General features: G+C 39.7%; 1 protein-coding gene across 1 annotated transcript; it reads left to right on the plus strand.

Moving 5' to 3' along the window:
* The first annotated feature begins 629 nt into the window (after positions 1-629).
* On the plus strand, positions 630-22,500 carry cp (ceruloplasmin). The gene is made up of 24 exons (XM_057842217.1): positions 630-877; positions 6,081-6,325; positions 6,415-6,627; positions 8,652-8,825; positions 8,901-8,992; positions 10,388-10,550; positions 10,679-10,817; positions 10,883-11,022; positions 13,094-13,234; positions 13,328-13,372; positions 13,470-13,684; positions 14,788-14,935; positions 15,206-15,418; positions 15,705-15,909; positions 17,395-17,534; positions 17,634-17,762; positions 17,979-18,085; positions 20,995-21,050; positions 21,231-21,302; positions 21,518-21,609; positions 21,718-21,857; positions 21,940-21,996; positions 22,131-22,236; positions 22,307-22,500. Exons 1-24 carry the CDS (start codon positions 720-722, stop codon positions 22,330-22,332), a joined length of 3,216 nt encoding a protein of 1,071 aa, XP_057698200.1. The 5' UTR covers positions 630-719; the 3' UTR covers positions 22,333-22,500.
* Positions 22,501-22,815: the final 315 nt, after the last annotated feature.

Raw genomic sequence — 22,815 nt, forward strand, 5'->3', positions numbered from 1 at the left:
GAAGAAGTGACAATCGATGATATTTACGTCATCAGCCATTTAATTTAACGCTTGCTTTCACATACGCCTCGTCCCGGGACATTCCACGGACATTATACTAAGACGAAACCCGTGAAACGTTCACGTAATCTCCGTGTCAGACGATCCGGGAAATTGCTTTCACATACAAGGCTGCCCGTTTAAATCCCGAGAGTGTTTCGGCGTATGTGAAAGGGGGCTTTAGTTACCCACGAGTTAGTATTACTGAGCCCCGTCAACAGGCTGTCATGGACCACTTTTGTAATTTCCACTTTTACGCGATCGCGTGTTTTTTTTTTGTTTTTTTTTTTGTATTAAATAAACGCTTGTACGCTTCCCACAGTTGTTTTCTGCATCACTGTTATCACAAAAAGTTTAAAGCAGGCTATAATTATCATTATTTGCTAAATTCACATTGTTCTAACAACGCTATTGCCTATTGAGTTGAAGCTTTTGGTTCATTTTCATTACAAAGTACAATTCTGCGAGCACTAACATCAGGTCCACTATTATTCCGGTCTTATGCAAGTAGGGGGTAAGGGTGGGTGGGTTCATGCTGGTGGTTGGTCAGTGAACCCTCAAGTCGTTATTGATTGATTGCCAGCAGTCAGGACAGGCAAGCATAAAGACCAAGTGGACCTAACAAGTCAATGAGTTGGACTGATTGACAGTCTGTCAGAAGTTAAAACTACTGTGTGGAAATGCCTCATCCAGTTTTAGTTTTAGTTCTGCTGAGTTGTGCATCAGTATGTATTCATGGAGTAAGGAGAGAATACTTTCTCAGGATAGATGAAGTTAATTGGAACTATGCGCCGAGTGGGATGAACCTCATACAGAATCGCACTATCCAGGAAGATGAGTGAGTGTTAACTTTTCCCGTATGATATAGTTATGATTGGTAAAACTGTGGCGGCATTCGTCTTCGTGATATAAACTGTAGGCCACTGCATGGCTGATAAAAGTAATGGTCTTTGAGATAGCAGTGCAGTGTTGTATTGAAAGGTTGTTTTTATTTCATTTTATACCATATTCATATATTTTCACAAACGGCCACCAAAATCAACTCTATTTAAATAGAGTGACCATATTTTTATTGCCAAAAAAGAGGACACTCGGCCCGACCTCGAGATAATTGTTTTTTCCTCGAAGTTTGCTCAAAGATTACTTTAATATATCTAAAGTGTGCCTCCTCCATCTGCATAAAAAAAAAAAAAATCACTTTTATAAACGAAAATTAGCCACATGGTATGTAGCCAAAAACACAAAATTCAAATCCTTTGAGTTTACTCAACAGGCTTTATTAATCCTAAAAATAATTGAAAAATAAAAACGCAAAAACTATTAAAATAAATAAATAAATAAATAAATAATAATAAAATCATGCAGACCCATGGAAATGTAGTCCAGTCAATGCACACACAGTAGGCTATAAGTAGGCAAATATTTTCATAAATTACTATTACGACAATTGTCGCACGCATGCAAACAATAACCAAAATAAACTGACAAACGATTCAACCAGCATGTTTCCAAACGCAGCAGTTTAAAACTACATTTCCCATAATGACTAGCGCGGCTATGCTCATTGACAGCTACCTTAAAAGCGAGCACCGGTAGCCGAGGCAAAATCAAACACTGCTATAAAAGTTTACAATCATTGGCAGTGCTACAATGCGACACCACAACGGGATTTTAAATATCACACCAGTACAAAGCTCCATCAGAAATCAACAGTGGCTGAAATGTAAGTATAGCAAGTCTACATGCCGACAGCATGTGAGCTCCTGTCGTGACGAAGCTTTGTATGTGAATAGAATTGACAAATTTGTATCCAAAGTAGAACAAAGGTATTTCTGTCTTTATTACTCTTTTGGGTACGTGAGCATTTGATTATATACGTATTAATAGTAATAAAAGTCTCAGCATCTGAGCATGCTCTCTGGGAATACGTCACAGGCAGCACTGTGCTGTAGCATTCTGTGCAAAGCATCATTCAATTTCAACACACGCTAATTGGTCTTGTGAAAAATAATGAAAACCAGACATTGTCAAGAATTTATAAAACCCCAGCGGATGCGCCGGACAGGATGTGAAAAGTGGACATGTCCGGCAAAAGAAGACGTTTGGTCAACCTAATTTAAACAGAGCGTTAGCCCAGCCTCTTTAGCTTGGAATGCGTGACTATATTCCATTTCCCTTTTCTCGAGATTCCATGTGGGCCAACTTTAGACCATGAGGCTACTCAAAATCACCACTGATTTCAGTTAATTGGCCAGAACTAGCGATGGTGAGATGAAGCCTCATGAGGCCTTGAACCACTTGAGCCAATTGGTTCGAGAAAGGGTTCATTTCTCGAAACTTCATGTGTGCATGGTACAACCTACTGGCTAAGTGTATAATCACAGTCAGTTGTCTCCCAACCACATGATTGTTTTGTTGATTTTTGTGTGTGTGTCTGTTGGGAAGGAATTATTTTGCAAAATATTGTCTGACCAAATCCTCAATGCACATACAGTTTGGCAAATATGTATTTAGTCAACCACTAATTGTGCAAGTTCTCCCACTTGAAAATATTAGAGAGGCCTGTAATTGTCAACATGGGTAAACCTCAACCATGAGGGACAGAATGTGGGAAAAAAAAAAAACAGAAAATCACTGTTTGATTTTTAAATACTTTATTTGCAAATCATGGTGGAAAATAAGTATTTGGTCAATACCAAAAGTTAATCTCAATACTTTGTTATGTACCCTTTGTTGGCAATAATGGAGGCCAAACGTTTTCTGTAACTCTACACAAGCTTTTCACACACTGTTGCTGGTATTTTGGCCCATTCCTCCATGCAGATCTCCTCTAGAGCAGTGATGTTGTGGGGCTGTCGTTTGGCAACACGGACTTTCAACTCCCTCCTCACCCCGTGGCGTCAAAATGATAACAAGAACGGGGAGCAAAAATCCCAGATCCACACGGGGGACCTAGTGAATGACCTACAGAGACCTGGGACCACAGTACCAAAGGCTACTATCAGTAGCACAATGCGCCGCCAGAGACTCTAATCCTGCACTGCCAGACGTGTCCCCCTGCTGGAGAAAGTACACGTCCAGGCCCGTCTACGGTTCACTAGAGAGCATTTGGATGATCCAGAAGAGGACTGGGAGAATGTGTTATGGTCAGATGAAACCCAAATACAACTTTTTGGTAGAAACATAGGTTCTCGTTTTTGGAGGAAAAAGAATACTGAATTGCAACATACCCACTGTGAAGCATTGGGATGGAAACATAATGCTTTGGGTCTGTTTTTCTGCAAAGGGACCAGGACGTCTGATCTGTGTAAAGGAAAGAATGAATGGGGCCATGTATAGAGAGATTTTGAGTGAAAATCTCCTTCCATCAGCAAGGGCACTGAAGATGAGACGTGGCTGGGTCTTTCAGCATGACAATGATCCCAAACACACAGCCAGGGCAAAAAAGGAGTGGCTTCGTAAGAAGCATTTCAAGGTCCTGGAGTGGCCTAGCTAGTCTCCAGATCTCAACCCCATAGAAAATCTGTGGAGGGAATTGATGTCCGTGTTGCCCAACGACAGCCCCAAAACATCCCTGCTCTATATGAGATCTGCATGGAGGAATGGGCCAAAATATCAGCAACAGTGTGTGAAAAGCTTGTGAAGAGTTACAGTAAACATTTGGCCTCCGTTATTGTCAACAAAGGGTACATAACAAAGTATTGAGATGAACTTTTGGTATTGACCAAATACTTATTTTCCACCATGATTTGGAAATAAATTCTTTAAAACTCAAACAATGCGATTTTCTGTGTTTTTTTTTTCCCCCACATTTTGTCTCTAATGGTTGAGGTTTACCCATGTTGACAATTACAGGCCTCTCTAATATTTTCAAGTGGGAGAAGTTGTACAATTAGTGGGTGACTAAATACTTATTTGCCCCCCTGTAGATTATCACATTCGTATATATATTTTTCTTCAACATTCTTTTCATTGTTTTCCAGTCGCAGAAGTTAAATTTGGCATACATCTTCAGCAATGGCGTCAAACTCATAACCTGTGTGATCATAATGTATGAAGGGACAGTACCCCCTGAATCAAAAAGTAAAAAACAAAAATATACAAAACAGAAACCACACTCGTACACGCAAACAGTACCTCACAGTAAAAAAAACCCCAAAACATAATATGGTGATGTCTCCTGTAGGTCAACAGCGCGAAGCGGCGCTCCAAAAATAAACGTACCACAAATTATGCATATAAACGTATGAACTTTTCGGTCCAGTAGGAGGAGTGGCCACATATAGTACATCATCACTCATGAAATAAAAGTATTTTTTTCTATATTTAGTGTATATGGGAAAATTATTCAAATAATATTATCATAATATGGCAGGTTGTGCAATGTTTTCTCTGAAAATGGCATGTGCGTAATCAGGGAGAGGACAGCAAGCGTGGTTGTGTAATCTGAAAAAGGGCACAGATTAGGCTTGTGTAAATTGAACATTGATGTAGCTGCAGGAACAGGATGGTGGGGATTTTCATTGTTTTATTCAAAAACAAGTTTTTTTCAACACAAAGGACGTCCTCTTTCTTGCTGGCTCCATCCTATTAACTACTGCACTACTTCTTTACTCACTCCTACACCTTTCACTCTCCGAACTATCCAAATTCTCACCTGATCGCAATGCTCCTTCAAAAACCCTAATTTTGAATGTAGCCTGAGGTCTTAGTATACTTCAGCGAGCATTCAAAGCGCGCGGCAAAATCTAAAGAACTCCCTGAAGCAATCACGTGGTCCGGCTGGGCAGCGAGGCTTTGGACTTCGTTTTTGGAACCTCCCCTAAATGAAGCGAGCTTTGGTACGCGCTACTAAGAAACATCCCTTCATTACTCAACACACGCTTTTAAGGCTCGGCGCACCTCGTTACATCACTAACCAGAACGTAATTGCGATTTTCGTACGGCCTGACATACAAGTTGTTTGTTTTTTTTTCTCTCTCTTTAGTTAGATGGTTAGTGACTATGTGGGCAACTGGTCAGCATATCTCCCTGATAATTCTAAAGTTTGGGAAAGAGAACACGCAGAAAAACAGCCAAATCTCTAGACCAGGTTTGTCTCACTCCAGTTCTCGAAAGCCCCTATCCAGCTTGTTTTCCATGTCTCCCTCCTTGAACACACATGAATCAAATGATCAGCTCATCAGCAAGCAATGCAGGAGCCTGATAACAATCCTGGTTATTTGAGTCGGGTGTTTTGGAGGAGGGAGACATGGAAAACAAGCTGGATAGGGGCTCTCGAGGATCGGAGTTGGATACCCCTGCTCAAGATACCTTCAAAGGTTTGAAGAATGGGGGAGAAGGGATGGGTGCATCATCGAGAGCGTGGGCAGCAGCTGACAGGAAGTGCTTACCCAGCTACCCATCCCATGTCTCTGAGGGGACAAAGCGCGGAGGGAAAGGGTGAAGCAAAGGTTTGAATTCAGAGGCTCATCGCTCTCAAGAAACCCACCTCTTGTAGTCTCTGTCTATCAGGTGGCTGTATGACAAGCCTTGACTGTTGTTGAGGAAACATTCTGACATGAGGAATGGACGACAAAGGTTGAAGTTCAGACCAGAGCGTGAGGAATAGGATTTGAGCAATCCAGTTTGTGCTCCATTCACTAGACGAGGCTAACTAACTAATTAGCATTGTTTTGGGTTAGCAGAGCACTAGTAGTTTTCCCATCAGCTCCAATTCTGTCTGGTACCAAAAGTCATCCTATTAATTAAAGTGTGCATTTCTTGCTTGGCCAAGCCTAGCCCAGCTGTCAACCTTTCTGCGAAGAAGTTCATACACCGTATTAGAACAAATTGAGAGAGAAGTCTGTATCCCATGAACCTGCAGTTAACAAACATGACCCTGTTTACTGTTGTTGGAGGTCACAAGTAGCCCCTATTAGAAAGCGCGCTATTCATTTACAGTGTTGTGTAATCTTTCGGAGACCATGCTACCAAACATTGTGCAGCGAGGTCTACTGAATGGTCAATCACTGTTTCTGTGCTCTTGGGTCTCCCTGCAGAGAAGCTGCTGTCTTTCTTAAGAAAGGCCCCCAGCGAATCGGCTCTACTTACAAGAAGGCTATTTATAAGCAGTTTAGTGATGCAACGTACACAACAGAGGTCATTAAACCAGCCTGGTTGGGCTACCTGGGACCCCGGCTGATGGCTGAGGAAGGAGACACTTTGATTGTCCACCTAAAGAACATGGCGTCCAGACCCTACAGCATCCATCCTCATGGGCTAAACTACAGCAAAGGTAGCGAGGGTAAGTAATGAATGATTTGTTGTCAAACTGAGTCGAAGCATACACCTGTCAGATCTTTTAGTCTTTGAGTTTGAGTTTTTTTTCTTTAGGAGCATTGTACCCAGATGGTACCACATCTGAGATGAAGAGAGACGACTCAGTGGCTCCTGGTACAACAGTCACTTACATGTGGACCCTGCCACATTCCCACAGCCCAAAACCAACAGAGAGCAACTGCCTGACCAGATTCTACCACTCTCATGTTTTAACTCCAAAAGATATAAACTCGGGACTAATAGGACCTCTTGTTATCTGTAGGAAAGGTACTGGACAAATGTATACGATACTCATTGTTTTAAAATGATACCTTTCTTTACAGAATTTTCATGTTCTTCCAATAGTTCGATTGGTTCTCTTAGGTACTCTTGCCACGTTACAAACATTTCACGTTCATTGATCAATCTAAATATAGAATGCTGTCAGAGTGACTATAAAAAAAGACTGATTTCAAAATAGATTCCAGTCATCTTGCAATCCTGAACAGAAAAGAGCACATTTATTTTTAACAATAATAATTAAGATAAGGATTCCAACACATGCTGCCTACAAGTCTCTACATAATATTTCATAGTTTTGCATTGTAGTGTGACACATGCATCAAATTTACCAGACATTACCAATAGAAACCTTTAGCCATTTTATTTTTAGCCATTTCTACTTTTCAGTTTTCTGGGATTCAGTACACTTTTATTTAGTTAATTAAATAAATAAATAAATAAAATTCTGGCGATACAGCTGTCACATCTTTAAAAGAAGCAGACAGTACCTCCATCATAAATTACCTTTCAAATACTTTTTATTTTTATTTTTTTTCTACAGAATTGACCTCCGTCATTTTCTAAATGGCAATACTAATTTAGCCAATCTAATGCGAGTATCCCAGATTTTCTGTACTTGTACTCGTGACCTCACAAGAACCACATTGTTCCATTAATTAATACTGTTTACACACCAGTTATAACTTAGTCTTTTAATACACAGATTTTGCTTGAAAATTAAAGACTAAGGCAATGCAGACTGGTAGAGTGACGACAAAGAGTGTGCCGATTTTAAAAATTTTTAGCTATAATCTTTACCCCTGTCTACTTGTGTTTATGTATGTGAGTAAAGCTGATATCACAGTTGTTTCAGTAATAGCTGTGCTTGCAAGCGATGCTCCTGCTTGGATTTAACTACTATTTTCTTCAGTGTCAAAGATTTATATACCGTAATTTCTGGACTATTAGGCGCCTCTGATTACAAGCCTCACCCAGTACATTTTTAAAGGAAAAACCATTTTGTACATACATAAGCCTCTCCTGCCTATAAGCCGCGTGTGCCCACTTAGTAACATGAGACATTGACAAAGAAATATACAGTTTTCAAAATTTTAATAACACACCTTAACTTTTTGTTCCAAACAGCGCCGGCAAACACGGCAGTTATATAGCAGCGGCCGGAAGTTACATAGCATCAGCATGGTGGTGCAGCACTAATTGTGCTGGTTAATAAAAACATAAGTCTTTGTTAGCAATCTTCATCTTCCTCCGGTGCATTCAAACCATGGAAGTCTTCACCCTCAGTGTCGGATATGAAGACGCTCAGATCCACTTCGCCACGCACCTACTCAGTCTCTCCTTCGCTGTCGCCTTCAATGTCTCCCATAATGAGGCAAATTCACTCCTAGCTCGTGCTGTCCTCCTCGTCACGCAGCAGAATGGCCCCTTCGAAACCCGTTGGTGATGGCGGACTCTTTCACAGCGCTTCATGCTGCCAGGCTCCCCCGGCAAACCTGTGAAAAGTTGCTCTATGCATGCGGCGAGTCTTGGCAAAACGATCTCTCGCCGCTCGTCATCAATGCTTCCCATACAACTCGGATGGCCAATTTAATTTCTTCGAGCATTTTCCATGATGCAGGTATGCCAATTCTACTCATGCACAAAGGCGGATGCACAACGCACAAAGTTAAACTACCGGTAATAGTGCAAACTAGCGTCTTCCTCCACACATATATTCCACGTGTCTCACTCCCACATTCCATGCTCGAGCGCCCCTGGCGGCTGTCAGAAAAATACAAAAATATGCCGCGTCATTGCACACGCCGCAGTACCCAAAATTAGGGGAAAAAAGTAGCGGCTTGTAGTCCGGAAATTACGGTACTGTAATTTGAGCAACCATATGTCACTTGAAGGTCAATTAATGTTTACTAGGTGTTTACTTGTCTTCGCTTATAGCATTTTTTTTTTGTTTATTTGGAAACAATTGCTGATAGAAAAAATTAAATGGTGTAATGTAACCCTTTGTGTAGGAACTCTGGATGTGCATGGAGTTGGTGCAGCAGAGTACAGGTATGCTCTGATATTTTTGGTGTCGGATGAAAACTTCAGCTGGTACCTAGATGAGAACATCAGGACACATATAACAAACCCTGCCAGAGGCCTGAAAGAGGATGAAGATTTCATTGAAAGTAACAAGATGCATGGTGAGAAGATGGTGTAATTCCTATACAGATACCACCTAGCATACAGGTTTTCAAATCGTACATAATGTTTTGCAGGTATAAATGGATTTCTGTATGGTAACCTACCTGGACTGAGTATGTGCCAAGGGAGCAAGATCCATTGGCATATGATTGGTTTAGGCAATGAGGTAATACATCATCATCTACTGGAATAAAACACAGGTGGAGGATTGACAGTCGTCACATATGGATAAAATGGAAAGGAGACTTTCGTGTATATTAACACTTGATGAGTCTAATCCAGGGGCGTCCAAACTTTTTGCAAAGGGGGCCAGATTTGGTGTGTTAAAAATGTGGGGGGCCAACCTTGGCTGACTACCTTTACGTATAATAATATATTTAAGCAAATTTTAGCAAGCCATTCTGTATGTCACATTTGCTTCATTATTTTTTTAAAGTAATAATTTCAACAATCTCGCAACTAGCCTTGTGGCGTTCTCTTTCGACTCTCGGGCTCTTGTGAAATACTGCTGCTGTGAAATTAAACTATCTTCAAGTTGCTTCAATTTCTCGCTGCGTATCTTCCCTGTAATCTTGTCGTAGATATCAGCGTGTCTTGTTTGGTAATATCGCCTCGCATTGAACTCTTTAAAAACAGCGACTGTCTCTTTGCAAATGAGGCAGACACAGTTGTTGCCTATTCTAGTGAAGAAATAGTCCAATTTCCACCTATCCTTGAAGCGTCGGCCTTTCGCAGTCAACTTTTTTTGTTGATTGTCGCCATTTTAGAAAATTGGGAGTAAAGGGTCACATGGGGTAATGTTGCTTAGAGTGCTGCTGCCTTTTAGAGGGTAAATGAGGAGCAGCATTTAGTGTGTAAGCTACTTCATATGCTGGTGGCAGTACTGCAGACCAATTAAGTCTGTGTGCGGGCCAGATGTTATTGATTTTATGACAGGGGCTGGGGGCCGGATGAAATTTGACCACGGGCCGCATTTGGCCCCCGGGCTGGACTTTGGACATGTCTGACTAATCAAATGATGTACAGTAGAAGTGCTTGGGTCCACATTGTCACAGAAAGAAAGGTGGCAGATGGCTAGAAATCCGGGCACTTCTTGAACACGACATGATCAATACCTCACTCATCTGCACACGACCGAAAATTTCTACCTACTCCTTCATTCTTACTGTAACTCCGGCCGACACCTTAAAAAGCAAAAATATGATGTTCGATAATGTCTCGCGGCACACCTGGCAATCTCACACTAGGGTGCTGCGGTTGAAAAAGACTGCCTTAGAGGCCCGTGTGCAGTCCCACCCACAGCACCCCCATAACTCCCCCCCCCTGCAGCACAGAGCGTTCAACCAAGTATGTTTTTTTTTTTTCTTTTTCTGAAATGAGCAGCACCCGACTGCAATCATATGATTACCCTTGTAAGACACCAGATCGGTGAAGAGGTCTCGTCTTGATCAATTGAAATGAAAACCTGAACCAACTCTGGCCTTTTATGGAATAGTTTAGACACATATGATTTAGAGGAATTCCAACACATCTTAAGATGTCACTCTTTTCTCCCTGGCAGGTGGACATGCATTCAGTTCATTTCCATGGACAGATCCTGACTAGTGAGAATCACCACACAGACACAATCAGTCTTTTCCCAGGCTCGAGCGCCACAGCTGACATGGTAGCAGACAACCCTGGACACTGGCTGCTGACGTGTACTGTTAACGATCATCTGATGGGTGGGCTCTTTTTTCCCCCTGACCTTTTGCCAGATCCTTTTGCTTATTCTACTCGCTGTATTATTTTAGTCAACAATGATATCACTCAACTGACTTACTTTTGCTTTTGTGCATATTTGTCTATGAAGGTGGTATGCAGGCCATATTTGAGATCAGAAAGTGTTTTCCCAATGTCCACAAACCCCGTCCACATGGGCAGCTCAGAGAGTTCTTTATTGCTGCGGAGGAAGAAATCTGGGATTATGCTCCTATACTTCCAACAGACAGGTTGATTAACACACACACATGCCGTTCATGTGTGGGAGAGTTCAAGCTTGTGTATTTTTGTGTAGTGAGGCAGATATGTTTGTGACAAGAGGTCGGAATCGTATTGGAAGTCGATACAAGAAGGTTCGCTATGTGGAATACACAGATAGCTCCTTTCTGACCAAGATGCTACGCAGTCCTGAAGAGCAACACCTTGGGATTCTGGGTAATTTAGGCGTATTCGTTACCAGATGAATCATGACAAATAATGTATATGTGTCTGGAATTAAATGGTTGGTTTCTACAGCAAAGTAACTCAACACTAAACTGAATATTCACCCACCTTCACTGCAAAAAAACAGCATATAATGAGCTATCTAATACAAAATGTACACAGTCTTTGGATTGAAATATTCACTATTTGGCAGTAGTCTTCACAAATACACAAATACACATGTGTACTATTGTAATCGCATACCGGCCATAGCAATTGTTATCATTCTGCATTTCATTGATTTTAAAGAGGCACTAAAGTCATGTTCTAATATTTTGAACTGTTTTATCATAGACTTCATAATGATATTGACGGGACATAGTCCCCAGACACTGCGCCAAGCCTTCAAGTAGGGTGCCGTCCTACACTCCGCTTCAGTCGGGGTTAGTCGCAGTTATTCTCAAACACATGCAGCGATCCAATGCCGGATTTAGGTTAAAAAAGAGCGAAAGCTGTAACTCGTATAAACTGGAGTGATTTGTTTGAGGATTCAAGGTAATTATTATATTTTTCGTACAATGCATGCATTTTGAAACGTGAAAAAATCAATGGAAGAAATTAACTGCTCTGGTACTGGCGTCATAATTCGCAATATTTATGTAAGATAAATGTTAACTGCTAGTTTTTTTTTGCGTTTTACCAAGAATAGAGATTGTTTTACGTTCGTATCTATGAATAATTCAAGGATTTAAGCATTTATTCACAAGTTTTCAACGTAAAAAGCTTTGTGATGATAAGGCGGCGCCACAGTGGCTTAAAGACTAGCAGCACATTCAACATATTTACGTAAAATAAATGCAAATTGCCCGGTACTTTGCTCTCTAAACAAAGAATCAGGAGTGTTTTACGTCCATATCTATAAAGAATTCAGGGGTTTAAGCATTCATCTACAAGAATTTTAAACGTAAAAAGCTCTTTGTGATGATAAGGCGGCTCCACAGTGGCTTAAAGACTAGCAGCACATTCAACATATTTACTTGAAATAAATGCTAACTGCACGTTTAAAAAAAAAATTTTTTTTTTTTTTAACCAAGAATCGAGACTGCTTTACGTCCATATCTATATAGTATTCAGGGATTTAAGCATTTATTCACAAGAATTTTCAACGTAAAAAGCTCCTTGTCTGTGATTCCACTCCATTAGCTTTGACGGAGATAGGCCCCATATTAATCGGCCCCGTGTCCCGTCAATATATTATGAAGTCTATGGTTTTATGCATAGGAGTTCGAAAGTGTGCCATGGTAGAAGTGTGTTGTCCGTATTTTAGTTTAAATTTTTTTTTTTTTTTTTTTTTAAATATTAAATTGGAATTGTGTTTGCAAGTGAATTCGTTCCGCAAATGGTTTTAAAATTGCGCATGGTTTGACGTCACACCTTGCCATATTATGCAAGTAATGTCTCTCTTCGTTTTTCCTATATACCCAATAATATCAGGAGTTCTGAGCACTGAGAAAAGCTGTCTGGAGGTTGTCACTTCCTGGTTCTTAACTGCGCCGCACAAAGCATACTGTATACAAATAATGCAGTATTTCAAATACATACTATAGACGTGCATTTCCTGTGGCTAAATACAATACTTTTGTCGCATGACCAGTTCTTGTCTTTTTTTACTTTTTTTCCCCCCTCCGCCACTGTTTGCCCTAACGGCTGCTCTGCTTGCCTGCTAGCAAAAGGTGGCCTATTTGCCTGGTTCTTGATCGACTCAAACCCCCCAGTGCGTCAGAATCGTAAGAACCCATGTCAGCAGAAGAGCTCCTCCCCCCAAAACAATTAAAACCGCTTAAAAAAAACGACATTCTGGGCATATTCAAAGCAAGCTGACATACAAACCTAGTAAACTGGCATCTAAGGCTCTTAAAAAAAAAAAAAAAAAAAACACTTTGGTGCCACTTTCAATGAGTGCTCTGCTTTAAAGTTCTCCAAAAATGACTTTTTACTGGAAATGTACCCCTTTGTCACCATGACCAGATTATATTTAATCCACTTCTAAAGCTCAGAAACTTCAATTTTAATTGTCTTACAGGTCCCGTACTGCGAGCTGAAGAGAAGGACACTATAAAGGTGGTCTTTAAGAACAAGGCCAGTCGGCCTTACTCCATACAGCCGCATGGCGTAGAGTACAGTATTGAACAAGATGGAACGCTTTATCACAATGAACTAGAAGGTTAAAAAAATTGTCATGTATTTTGAACAGCTCTTTTCATTTCATGTGTTTCATGTTTGTTCTGACTGTATTCTGTCTTTTATGCTTATTTAGAGTCTTACACGGCCAAAAAATTAAGGGAATTAAAACATGAACAAAGTAAGTGATGTATTATCATCTAAAATGACAAAAGCCATTGCGTGTATAGTTGCTGGGAGCTATAAATAACACAGTGATACTGTGTATGTATATACAGGGACAGTGACTCCTCCTCCTGCTGCTCTGGTCACACCTGGGAAGATGCACACATATGAGTGGGTTGTGCCTGTGGGTGCTGGACCGGTGCAGGGGGAAGCTGACTGTCTGACGTACCTGTACTACTCAGCAGTAGACCCTGTAAAAGACACAAACTCTGGACTGGTTGGACCAATGCTTGTCTGTCGACCAAATTCTTTAAAGAAAGGAATCCAGGTAACCCCCCCCCCCAAAAAAAAGCAAAAGTTTAGATTGGGTACAGGTACCTTAATGAAGGGTTTACAGGGAATTGGAAATATCACTTAATATTACTTGACTCATTTGCTCCCAAAATGTATAAATACGTTCTATTTTTAATTCTTTCTATACGTCTTTTACGTTTTTTTTTTTTTTTTTTTTCAAGAGGCATCTCTTAGGTTCTGTTGCACCTAAACTGCAATGCACAATGCTCAAAACTCATTTTAAAGCAATAAAAGAACTATCTCGGGCCAAGAAAGGAAGAAAAATAGTCAGGAAACGGAAGTTGGAGGGATCGTGGGAATTTGAGAAAAATGTGGAGAACGATCAGGAAAAAAAGGCAAACGACACTGAAGGAGTGTTTTGAAAAGAAAACGAAACCATCGTCAAAGAAGGACTAAAAAAAATCTTTCTTGATGAGACAGACTGTGACGGCCACAACAGCGTCAGGTTCCACCAGTGTTCTGCGGAGCTCACGTTGTGTTACTCCTGAACCCGAGGTTGAAACCAACGATGAAGATGATGAAAAAAGTGAGACCGATCTTGATCCAGACTCATCAGATTACTGGGAGCCACCTCATTCAACCGGGAGCAGCCGAGAGCCTTCCCCGTTGTTATGTTTATGTTATGTCTATTTGTCTTGTTATTTATATTATTTTGTAGAGCGAAAACATTATTCAGATGTCTGGTATGTCACAAAAGCGAAAAATAGCTGTGTTAAAGTCAAAGTTATGTTTGAAATGTATGCTTTTACAAAAATCTCAATTTCTGTTTTTTCATCAGAAATTGGACAATTGCCCACACTAAGCTATTTTCTAATGCTGATTTCTGAAGAATGGAAAAAGATATGAACTAACTTTTTTTCTGCTGAAAGAAGAGTCTGTAATCTTTCTTTTGGTGGGTTCCATGTTTATATAGCAATAGAACAGAATTTTCTGTGGGCCTTGCAAAATCAGTCAAAATCCAGTAAAACGGCCGGGGGCGAAGGGCCTTGCTCCGGTGAAAATGGCTGGGAGTGAATGAGTTAATGGTACCTCTACATGTTGTTTTCAGTTTTCTTTCTTTTTTTGTCCACCTTACAGAAGAACTATAATAAAGAGTTCCACCTGCTGGCCACAGTTTTTGATGAAAATCTGAGCTGGTATCTTGATGACTCCATTCGCGCCTTCGCCACAGCTGCTGCCACTGTTAAAGAGGACGAGGGATTTATTGAGAGCAACAAGATGCATTGTAGGCAATCACATCTGAATTTTAACATGTTTGACATTAGCAGCGTCGAGAGGCGGCGAAACAACTTTGCTTGGGGTGGTGCTCAGGGAGCACTTTCCACAAAGCGCATTCACATGCTCACTTGTTAATGATATGCTTTGTTGTGTTGCTAAATGAAGAAGGAATGAACCACATCTTGCAGTCTCCAGCTGCTAAATGGAAAACTAAAAATATGCCACTTCTCATTACTGTACTTTCACCAATTTGAAACTTTTGCTTAATTTGTTTCAGCCATCAATGGATTTGTGTATGGGAACCTCCAAGGCTTGACGATGTGTAAGGGGGACAAAGTCACATGGCACCTGTCAGGACTGGGTTCAGAGACTGATATCAACAGTCTCTACTTCAATGGCAACCGCTTCATCTTTCGCCAGAACAGACTGGATGCCATTTCAGTTTTTCCACATATCTCACACACTGTTACGATGGAGCCAGATAGCATGGGTAGTCTCTGCATTCATATTATGTTTCAAAAGAGACAAACTGTATAACCATGTACAATGTTCTTTAATTTATTTGGTTATTGGCCAGGCCATATTACAACTCTACATAAAAACATATTTACGGCCAGTTTAAGATAAATATTAAGAACTTTACTTTTCTGACCCCAAATAATTCTCCTACCTTAATTGAAAGGGTTTCAGTTTAAGGGCAGATACACATAGCCATCTTCACAAAGAATTTAAAAAATATCAGAAATAACACCTAGTCATGCCTGTGTATTTTCCAGGTCAATTTGAAGTAGCGTCACCTATGGTCAACAATTATCGTGGAGGAATGCGAGCCAATTACACAGTGCAGAAATGCAGCTTTATGCAGCGTCAGGGTGAGACGATGTTGCACTTTAAAACTTACTACATAGCTGCCATGGAGATGGACTGGGACTACTCTCCAAATCGTACTTGGGAAGCTGAAATGTTTCGCGGTCAGCAAAGGTAACAACTACCTGTCGTCAAACACAGTTCGCCCCTTTTTTTTGTCTATACAAAATCTAAGGAATTGAATATTTTTCCCCCCATTTTAGCAGAAGAGTTTTAAAACTGCAGTAAAATATTTGTATTCATACGTATCTCTGAGATGTATATTTGGCAATTAAGGCCGTGTCTACACACACGTAGCAGAGTATTTCGCAAAAAGAACTTTTTCAACGGTTTGGCCTATCGTCCACATATTTTGGGCATTGAAAACGAGGGTTCTTAAAAACTTTGGTAAAAGTGAAGATGCGCCAATCCTGCGTTTGTAGCGCCATCATATGGACACTTATAACTGAAAAATTAACTGTGGAAACTTCACTGTCTGCGACACACCTTGGTTTCATGTATAACGTAGGAACAATGTTGCCATTTGGAGACAACACGGATACCTTCGCAGTGGGTTTAGTAGACATTTTCTCTTGGCTTCTTGGTTTTATATTCTATAACGGAGTATTATGGCCAAATGAAGAAAAGGGGTGGGGTTGGTGACGACGAGATTAAAGTTGTACTAGTGTTACGGGCAAAAAAATAGTATTATTACGTAGGAGTAATGTAACTGTAAACCGCTACACACTTTACGTACATTAGCTCGGAGCGACAAAGAAACATTAGATTATAGATAATTCTATGGATAATAACTTGTAGATGAGCCAAAATCTTAAGGGTTTTCTTATTGGTAAAACAGATTCTAAAACACAAGATACCTTCAATATTGTTGATTTTAACAGAGGTGGCAACGTGCCACGTAAAGTACGTAGCTGCTTACTCGGATACATTAGCCTTACGTTATAATACGAATTTTATTCTCAAAGTAATAGTACGAGGAAAGAAAGTAAAACTAATTCTACGAGAATAAATGTCAAAATAAAGGTTGATTGTATGCTTTTCCTAAAGTACTGGCATAAATTAGATTTAAATTCATAATGTTTATATTAGATTTTACAATGCAATGATTCAAGATCAGTTTAAATTTGTAAAGCAACTCACTTTAAATCTGAGGATTAAAGTTTAGCAATTCATTTTCTGGTGACACTAATTTCATATCGAATCACTACAAACTTTCTAAATGTCATTTTAGTAACTCTTTTAAGTTGTCACTCTTGTTATATCTGCATTATGTGTGGATTATTATAATATACTCTATCGTATAAAGAAATTATAGCCCTCAATTGATCATTCTAATTTGACACTTTAGTTAATCAATCAGCCTTCATGCACATTTTCTGAAAGGGATGCTATTCTTTTTTGGAATATTTTGGCTCGTTCTCCACCTGGCTCATAATCACAGAAACAATTCATGAAAAGTAACAAGCTGCTGAAGCGCTAACATAAATACAGTATGTTGGTCATTTAAATAAAATACTTATTTGATATAAACATGAAAAATAAAATTGCAAAAGTATTACATTTTTGGTGGCCAAATAACTGCCTTTTTTCTCCCCGCAGTCCTGCATCAGTCTTCCTTGACCAGTCGGGCGGCTTTATCGGCTCACGTTATAAGAAGGTTGTTTACCGTCAGTTTACCAATGAAAAGTTCAACAACCAGATGGAAAGAGGTTCTGACATGGAACACCTCGGCATTATGGGTTGGTTACAAACTAGTGTTTCAAGGCTCATATTAAACTTTGAGACCTAATTATTGCAGAGAGTCACTCATTGGTTACCAATGCATCTAATTCTCTCAGGTCCTATGATCCATGCTAACGTTGGTGACAAGGTAAAGGTAGTTTTCAAGAATATGGCATCAAGATCGTATTCAATTCACGCCCATGGAGTCAAGACAGAAAACTCAAATGTTTACCACACCAAACCAGGTGAACAAAGCCATCACGACTGCACAACAACAAAAGTCATTTATTTTTTTTATTGTTGATTTTGCTCTCTTTAAGTTGAAATGGAAAAGCTGATTGAGTTGGTCATACATAGACAATTCATAGCCTCCCTCCCCCAAACCTTAACTTGCAAATTAATACTCAATGTTCGTTATTAATCATCTAAATAAGTTTTCCCACTATGACATCACATCACAGGGGAGACTCACACCTATGAGTGGTATGTTACAAAGAATACAGGACCAACAGCTGAGCAAGAAGAGTGCTCTGTGTCAGCATACTACTCCACAGTGGACGTTGTGAAGGTATGTTAATCAGGGGTGAAAGTGGGGGGGAACGGTCCGGAACACCGTTCCAGTAAAAGATTCGGGGCGGAACGGTGCTTGTATTCCGAACATGTGACGGCAGCATCTCATCTCTAAGAATAAAACGATCTACCAACGTCAGATTTACATAAGTGTTAACAAAAAGCATAAAAAAGTGCTTGTGTAGCTTGCGCCAATATTTATTTATTCCACGAACGGCACGGAGCTCTCATCAGCTGCAGCAGTATTCTGAATGACGAGTCATGTCAAACCATTACTAGGGATGCAATGATACAGTTAAGTCATGGTTCGGTACGATTTTCGATACGGGGGACATGATTTTCAATTCGATTCAATACATTTAATGCTCTGGGGAAAAAAATGATAACACTTGTATTTTTTGTTTCTGAGTTTTTTTTTTTTTTTTTTTAAATTTTGCTAACAAGTAAAAATAACATTGCCATCATACAGTATAAACATGTATTTTAGTGCATAATATTTATGTGCTCACTTCTTACGGATCAGAAAGAAATTTTGTATAAAAGTGCTGAGAACAATCTTTACTGTTTGTAAAGTGAGGTGGGGCACACTGTTGATTGCTATGGCTCTTAGCAGCTACGTTTACTACATGAGCAAAACATCCTATTTGTGGTCCGAGTCCATCTGTGCCACGTACTGAATTAACAATATTTGCAGCATTATCTATAGTGACTGGTATGGATTGATTTGGCCTGCTTAACTTCCATTAAGTCATGGCGGTTTATAATTCATCGATGTAGTATATGGACTACGTGTCCCATGATCACTCTGGGCTCACATAGCCAATGGCATGGGATCTAACGTAGCACATCTAGTTTGCTATTTGATCATATCTAGTGTGTGCACGCGAGTGAGCAAATGCCACAGAAGTCACGTCTGCTCATTACTGCACAACACCAGCATATGACAATCGACTGTCATAAACAGGACGAGTTAGAAGTACAGCGCTTTTAATTTGCCACTCATTGTTCATCATGTACATCCAGCTGTCTGTTGTCCAAGTGAGGTTGTTCGTAGCATCCAAGTCGGTAACAATGTTTTGGAGGACTTTGTTGTAAATATTCGGGAAGACAGTCTTTGTGAAATATGTACGAGAGGGGATAGGGCAAACCCAAAATGCTGCCACACAGCGATTCTGTACGACGCTGAAGGTGCCTCCTCAAATTTCTGTCTTTCCTCGCTAGCCATGGTTGTCGTGTCAGTTACCTCAGCCACAAACAAATGCAGCGTGCTTCGCTCCACCCTCCACGCAGTTTGGGGGAGGAGGGCTGCTCGCGCAAAGGATCTCAGTTTTTCAAGGCAGAAGGCACAGCCCTCAGTTTTCGATGCACCCCGGGCATATTAGCGAGCACACGCAAGAAAAATTTCGGAAAATACATTTTGGGAGCTTTTCATTTGCATCGAATATTTTTGCGTATTGAATCGAACAGGGCGTATCGACCGGCTCAATATAAAACCGAGTATTGTTGCATCCTTAATAGTTACCGTCATTTTCGGACTAAAAGTCGCAACTTTTTTCCATCATTTTGAATCCTGCAGCTTATAGTCCAGTGTGGTTTGTTTTATTTGGGTTAATAGGTAACGCTTTATTTGATAGTGGTGTCATAAGACCGTCATAATTATGACATGACACTATCATGGGTATTACTGAATGCGTATGACAGATGTAATTACGTGTCATCCGGCAAATCACAGCACCAACTCCTTTTATGTCGAGCTTGGGTCTTTTACATCTATTCAAAAGTGAGATAATTTGCAGATGATGATAATAACATCGGTTATAAGAATTCATTAATGCTCATGACAGTGTCATGTGATAATTATGATTGTCTTATGACAGTCTTATTGTCCCACTGTCAAATAAAGTGTTACCAAATTCCATAACTAGAAATTAATGAAACATCTGGAACAGTAACTGAAAAAATAATTGGCACAGAACATGAATTTAGATTACTAGTTATATCTGTAGCACTGCAATGCATGCTAGGAGGCATGTTGTATGACAAAAGTGTTGACAGCAGGTGGCAGCAGAGGCTGATTGTCTCCCGCATGGGAGCAGTGACAGCCAAATAAAGCTTCTTGAAGCAATGAAGCTTTGCAACTAATTGGTTCAAAGCTTCATGGTGGTTTAATTGATCTTCTCATAATGTTATGATGCCGCTGTTAAATAAATTATTCTATCTTTGGTGTAAATATCCCATAAAACAGTGAGGACAGCTGCTGCTTATAGTCAAGTGCGGCTTATCTATGATCAAATGTTGTTTTCGTGTCAAATTTGATGGATGGCGGCTTATAGTTGCGCCTAATAGTCCAAAAATGATGGTACTTCTGATTGGTTCAAAGGCACATGTTTTCTGGAACAGCAAAAAACAAAAAAACAAGCATGTTGAATTAATGCCATTAAAAAAAAAGGCAATACAACAGAAAATTGATCAGAATAAAATTAGGAGATAGAGGTTGGGGTTACTGCAGTTTCGTTAGCTGTTATTTTGCAAGTCATTGAAAAAAAAACAACAACTATTTTTAATGAAAATAGTTTTTTCATCAATGCATTGTAGCAGTATGTGTAATGCAGTAGCCTAATGCTTGTGTAAAAGCAGTTTTTTTTAATTAATTTATTTATTTTTTGCGTGCATATGTTATAGTTATAACTGAGCCAAAAGCAGTTTTCTTTGAATTTCAGCGATTTTAGGGGATTTGACCTAACCCCCCACCCCCCCAAAATTAAATAAATAAAAAAAATCTGGCTCCATGGCGACCTTCATGTCAGGGAGTTCCGGCAAGAAATTCTAGCCACTTTCACCCCTGGTTTTAATAACAACACACACCCACGCACTCACGTACTGACATTTTACCTCCCTGTCTGCCAGGACCTATACAGTGGTCTGATTGGCCCCTTAGTCATCTGTCGACGTAGTTTGGCTAGGTAAGGATTTCTCCATTTTGATTTCTTGGTATGAATGATAATACTTCATAACTTATTTTACACAAAATGTTTGTGTGGTGTCATTGCGTAAATATACTGCAGTAGTGTTTTGTAAAGTATTTTGTCCACATAATGAAATTACACTGTATGCTAAAGTGTACTTTGAAATGTTATTTCAAGGAGTTTGGGCCTGAAGAAAGAAATAGAGGAATTTGCTTTGCTGATGATGGTATTTGATGAAAATGAGAGCTGGTAAGTAAAGTTTCCTCCCAAAAATCTAACAGTCTAGGAAAACGTGATTCCCAACCACTAGGCTCACTTGCAAAGGTTTGCAAATGCTGACCGAAGGTGTATCTTCAATTTCCATGGACTTCCCAATCTAACCATAAAATATGTTCCTTGTTATGTTGCCAAATGAAACACTTTAATTATGTTGGCTTATTGGTTTCATAAACAATATTTACCAGGTATTTAGATGAAAACATCAGGACCCACATTAGGAACCCACGACCAAACTTGAAGGATGATGAGGACTTTATAGAGAGCAACAAAATGCATGGTTAGAAAAGCCTATTCAAAGTGCCTTTACTAACTGTATGCTGTTATGAATGTTTTCTAAATGACATTAATTTTCCAAACTTTTTCTTTTCTGTGCATGAATATGCAGCCATTAATGGTTTTGTCTACGCCAACCTGAACGGCTTGAACATGGAGGTGGGGGACAAGGTTTACTGGTACCTGATGGGTATGGGTAATGAGGTGGACATACATGGTGTACACTGGCATGGGCATAGTGTGGAATATAAGGTAATTTAAATATAGAAAACAAACTGTATTACCATAAAGTACCATTGGTAAACTAACATCTCCAACATTCATATTTCACCAGCTGAGTGGAGGCCCTCACACGACAGATGTGTTTCAACTTTTTCCAGCCACCTTCCAGGTGAAGCTGTCATTGATTGATCCTGCAAGCTATTGAGCATACTTTATCCTAAAGCTGCTATACTGCACTTTAGACATTCATTGTTGCTATAGTCTTCTGTTACAGTAATATAATCTTTCCTTCATCCCATGTAGACAGTAAAAATGCGTCCTCAGTATCCTGGAACGTGGATGGTTCACTGTCATGTTACCGACCATATTAAGGCAGGCACAATAGCTATGTATACTGTAAGAGAAAAAGGTGAGTACACAGTGAAGTTTAGGATATTTAATAAGTATATGCTAATATGTAACTATTTTTATGTCTGTAGTGAAGAAGAGGGGGTTCACTGGTTAAAATTTTGAAGAAACAAGAAAACTGCAGATCTTCACATTTTTATTAAAATATATACCATAAAAAGTATATGTGTTATCCTTATTACACTATAATATGCCTATGTGACATTTTACAGTCATGTGAAGAAATGAGGACACCCCATTAAATATTCAGTTCTTTATTAAGAAATGTTCACATATCAATGTCTGATCTTGTTTTAATTTATCACTGGAAAGGAAAGTGATTTAATAGCAGGTAAACGACAAAAATTAACATTGTTTTACTCATTAGACCAAATATATCAACAAAAATGCATATTCTAACTGAGGTAAAAGTTAGGACACCCTACCACCTATTTAGCTAGTGTTACCCCCTTCGGCTGAAATAACTTCAGTGAGACACTTTTTGTAGCCATCTACCAGTCTTTGACATTGGTCTGAAGAAAGTTTCCCCCACTCCTAAATGAAGAATACTTTGTGCTGTGAGATGTTTGAGGTGTTACAG

This window comes from Corythoichthys intestinalis, chromosome 7 (genome assembly GCF_030265065.1).
Source record: "Corythoichthys intestinalis isolate RoL2023-P3 chromosome 7, ASM3026506v1, whole genome shotgun sequence".
In the NCBI taxonomy this organism is placed as follows: domain Eukaryota; kingdom Metazoa; phylum Chordata; class Actinopteri; order Syngnathiformes; family Syngnathidae; genus Corythoichthys; species Corythoichthys intestinalis.

What these genes read in the sequence shown, in the direction of transcription:
- cp (XM_057842217.1), top strand. Translation starts at nt 720, where the DNA reads ATGCCTCATCCAGTTTTAGTTTTAGTTCTGCTGAGTTGTGCATCAGTA. An exon ending in GGAATTAAAACATGAACAAA is followed by an intron (nt 13,373 to 13,469) that starts GTAAGTGATGTA and finishes ATGTATATACAG; the next exon opens with GGACAGTGACTCCTCCTCCT. An exon ending in CCACAGTGGACGTTGTGAAG is followed by an intron (nt 18,086 to 20,994) that starts GTATGTTAATCA and finishes CCTGTCTGCCAG; the next exon opens with GACCTATACAGTGGTCTGAT.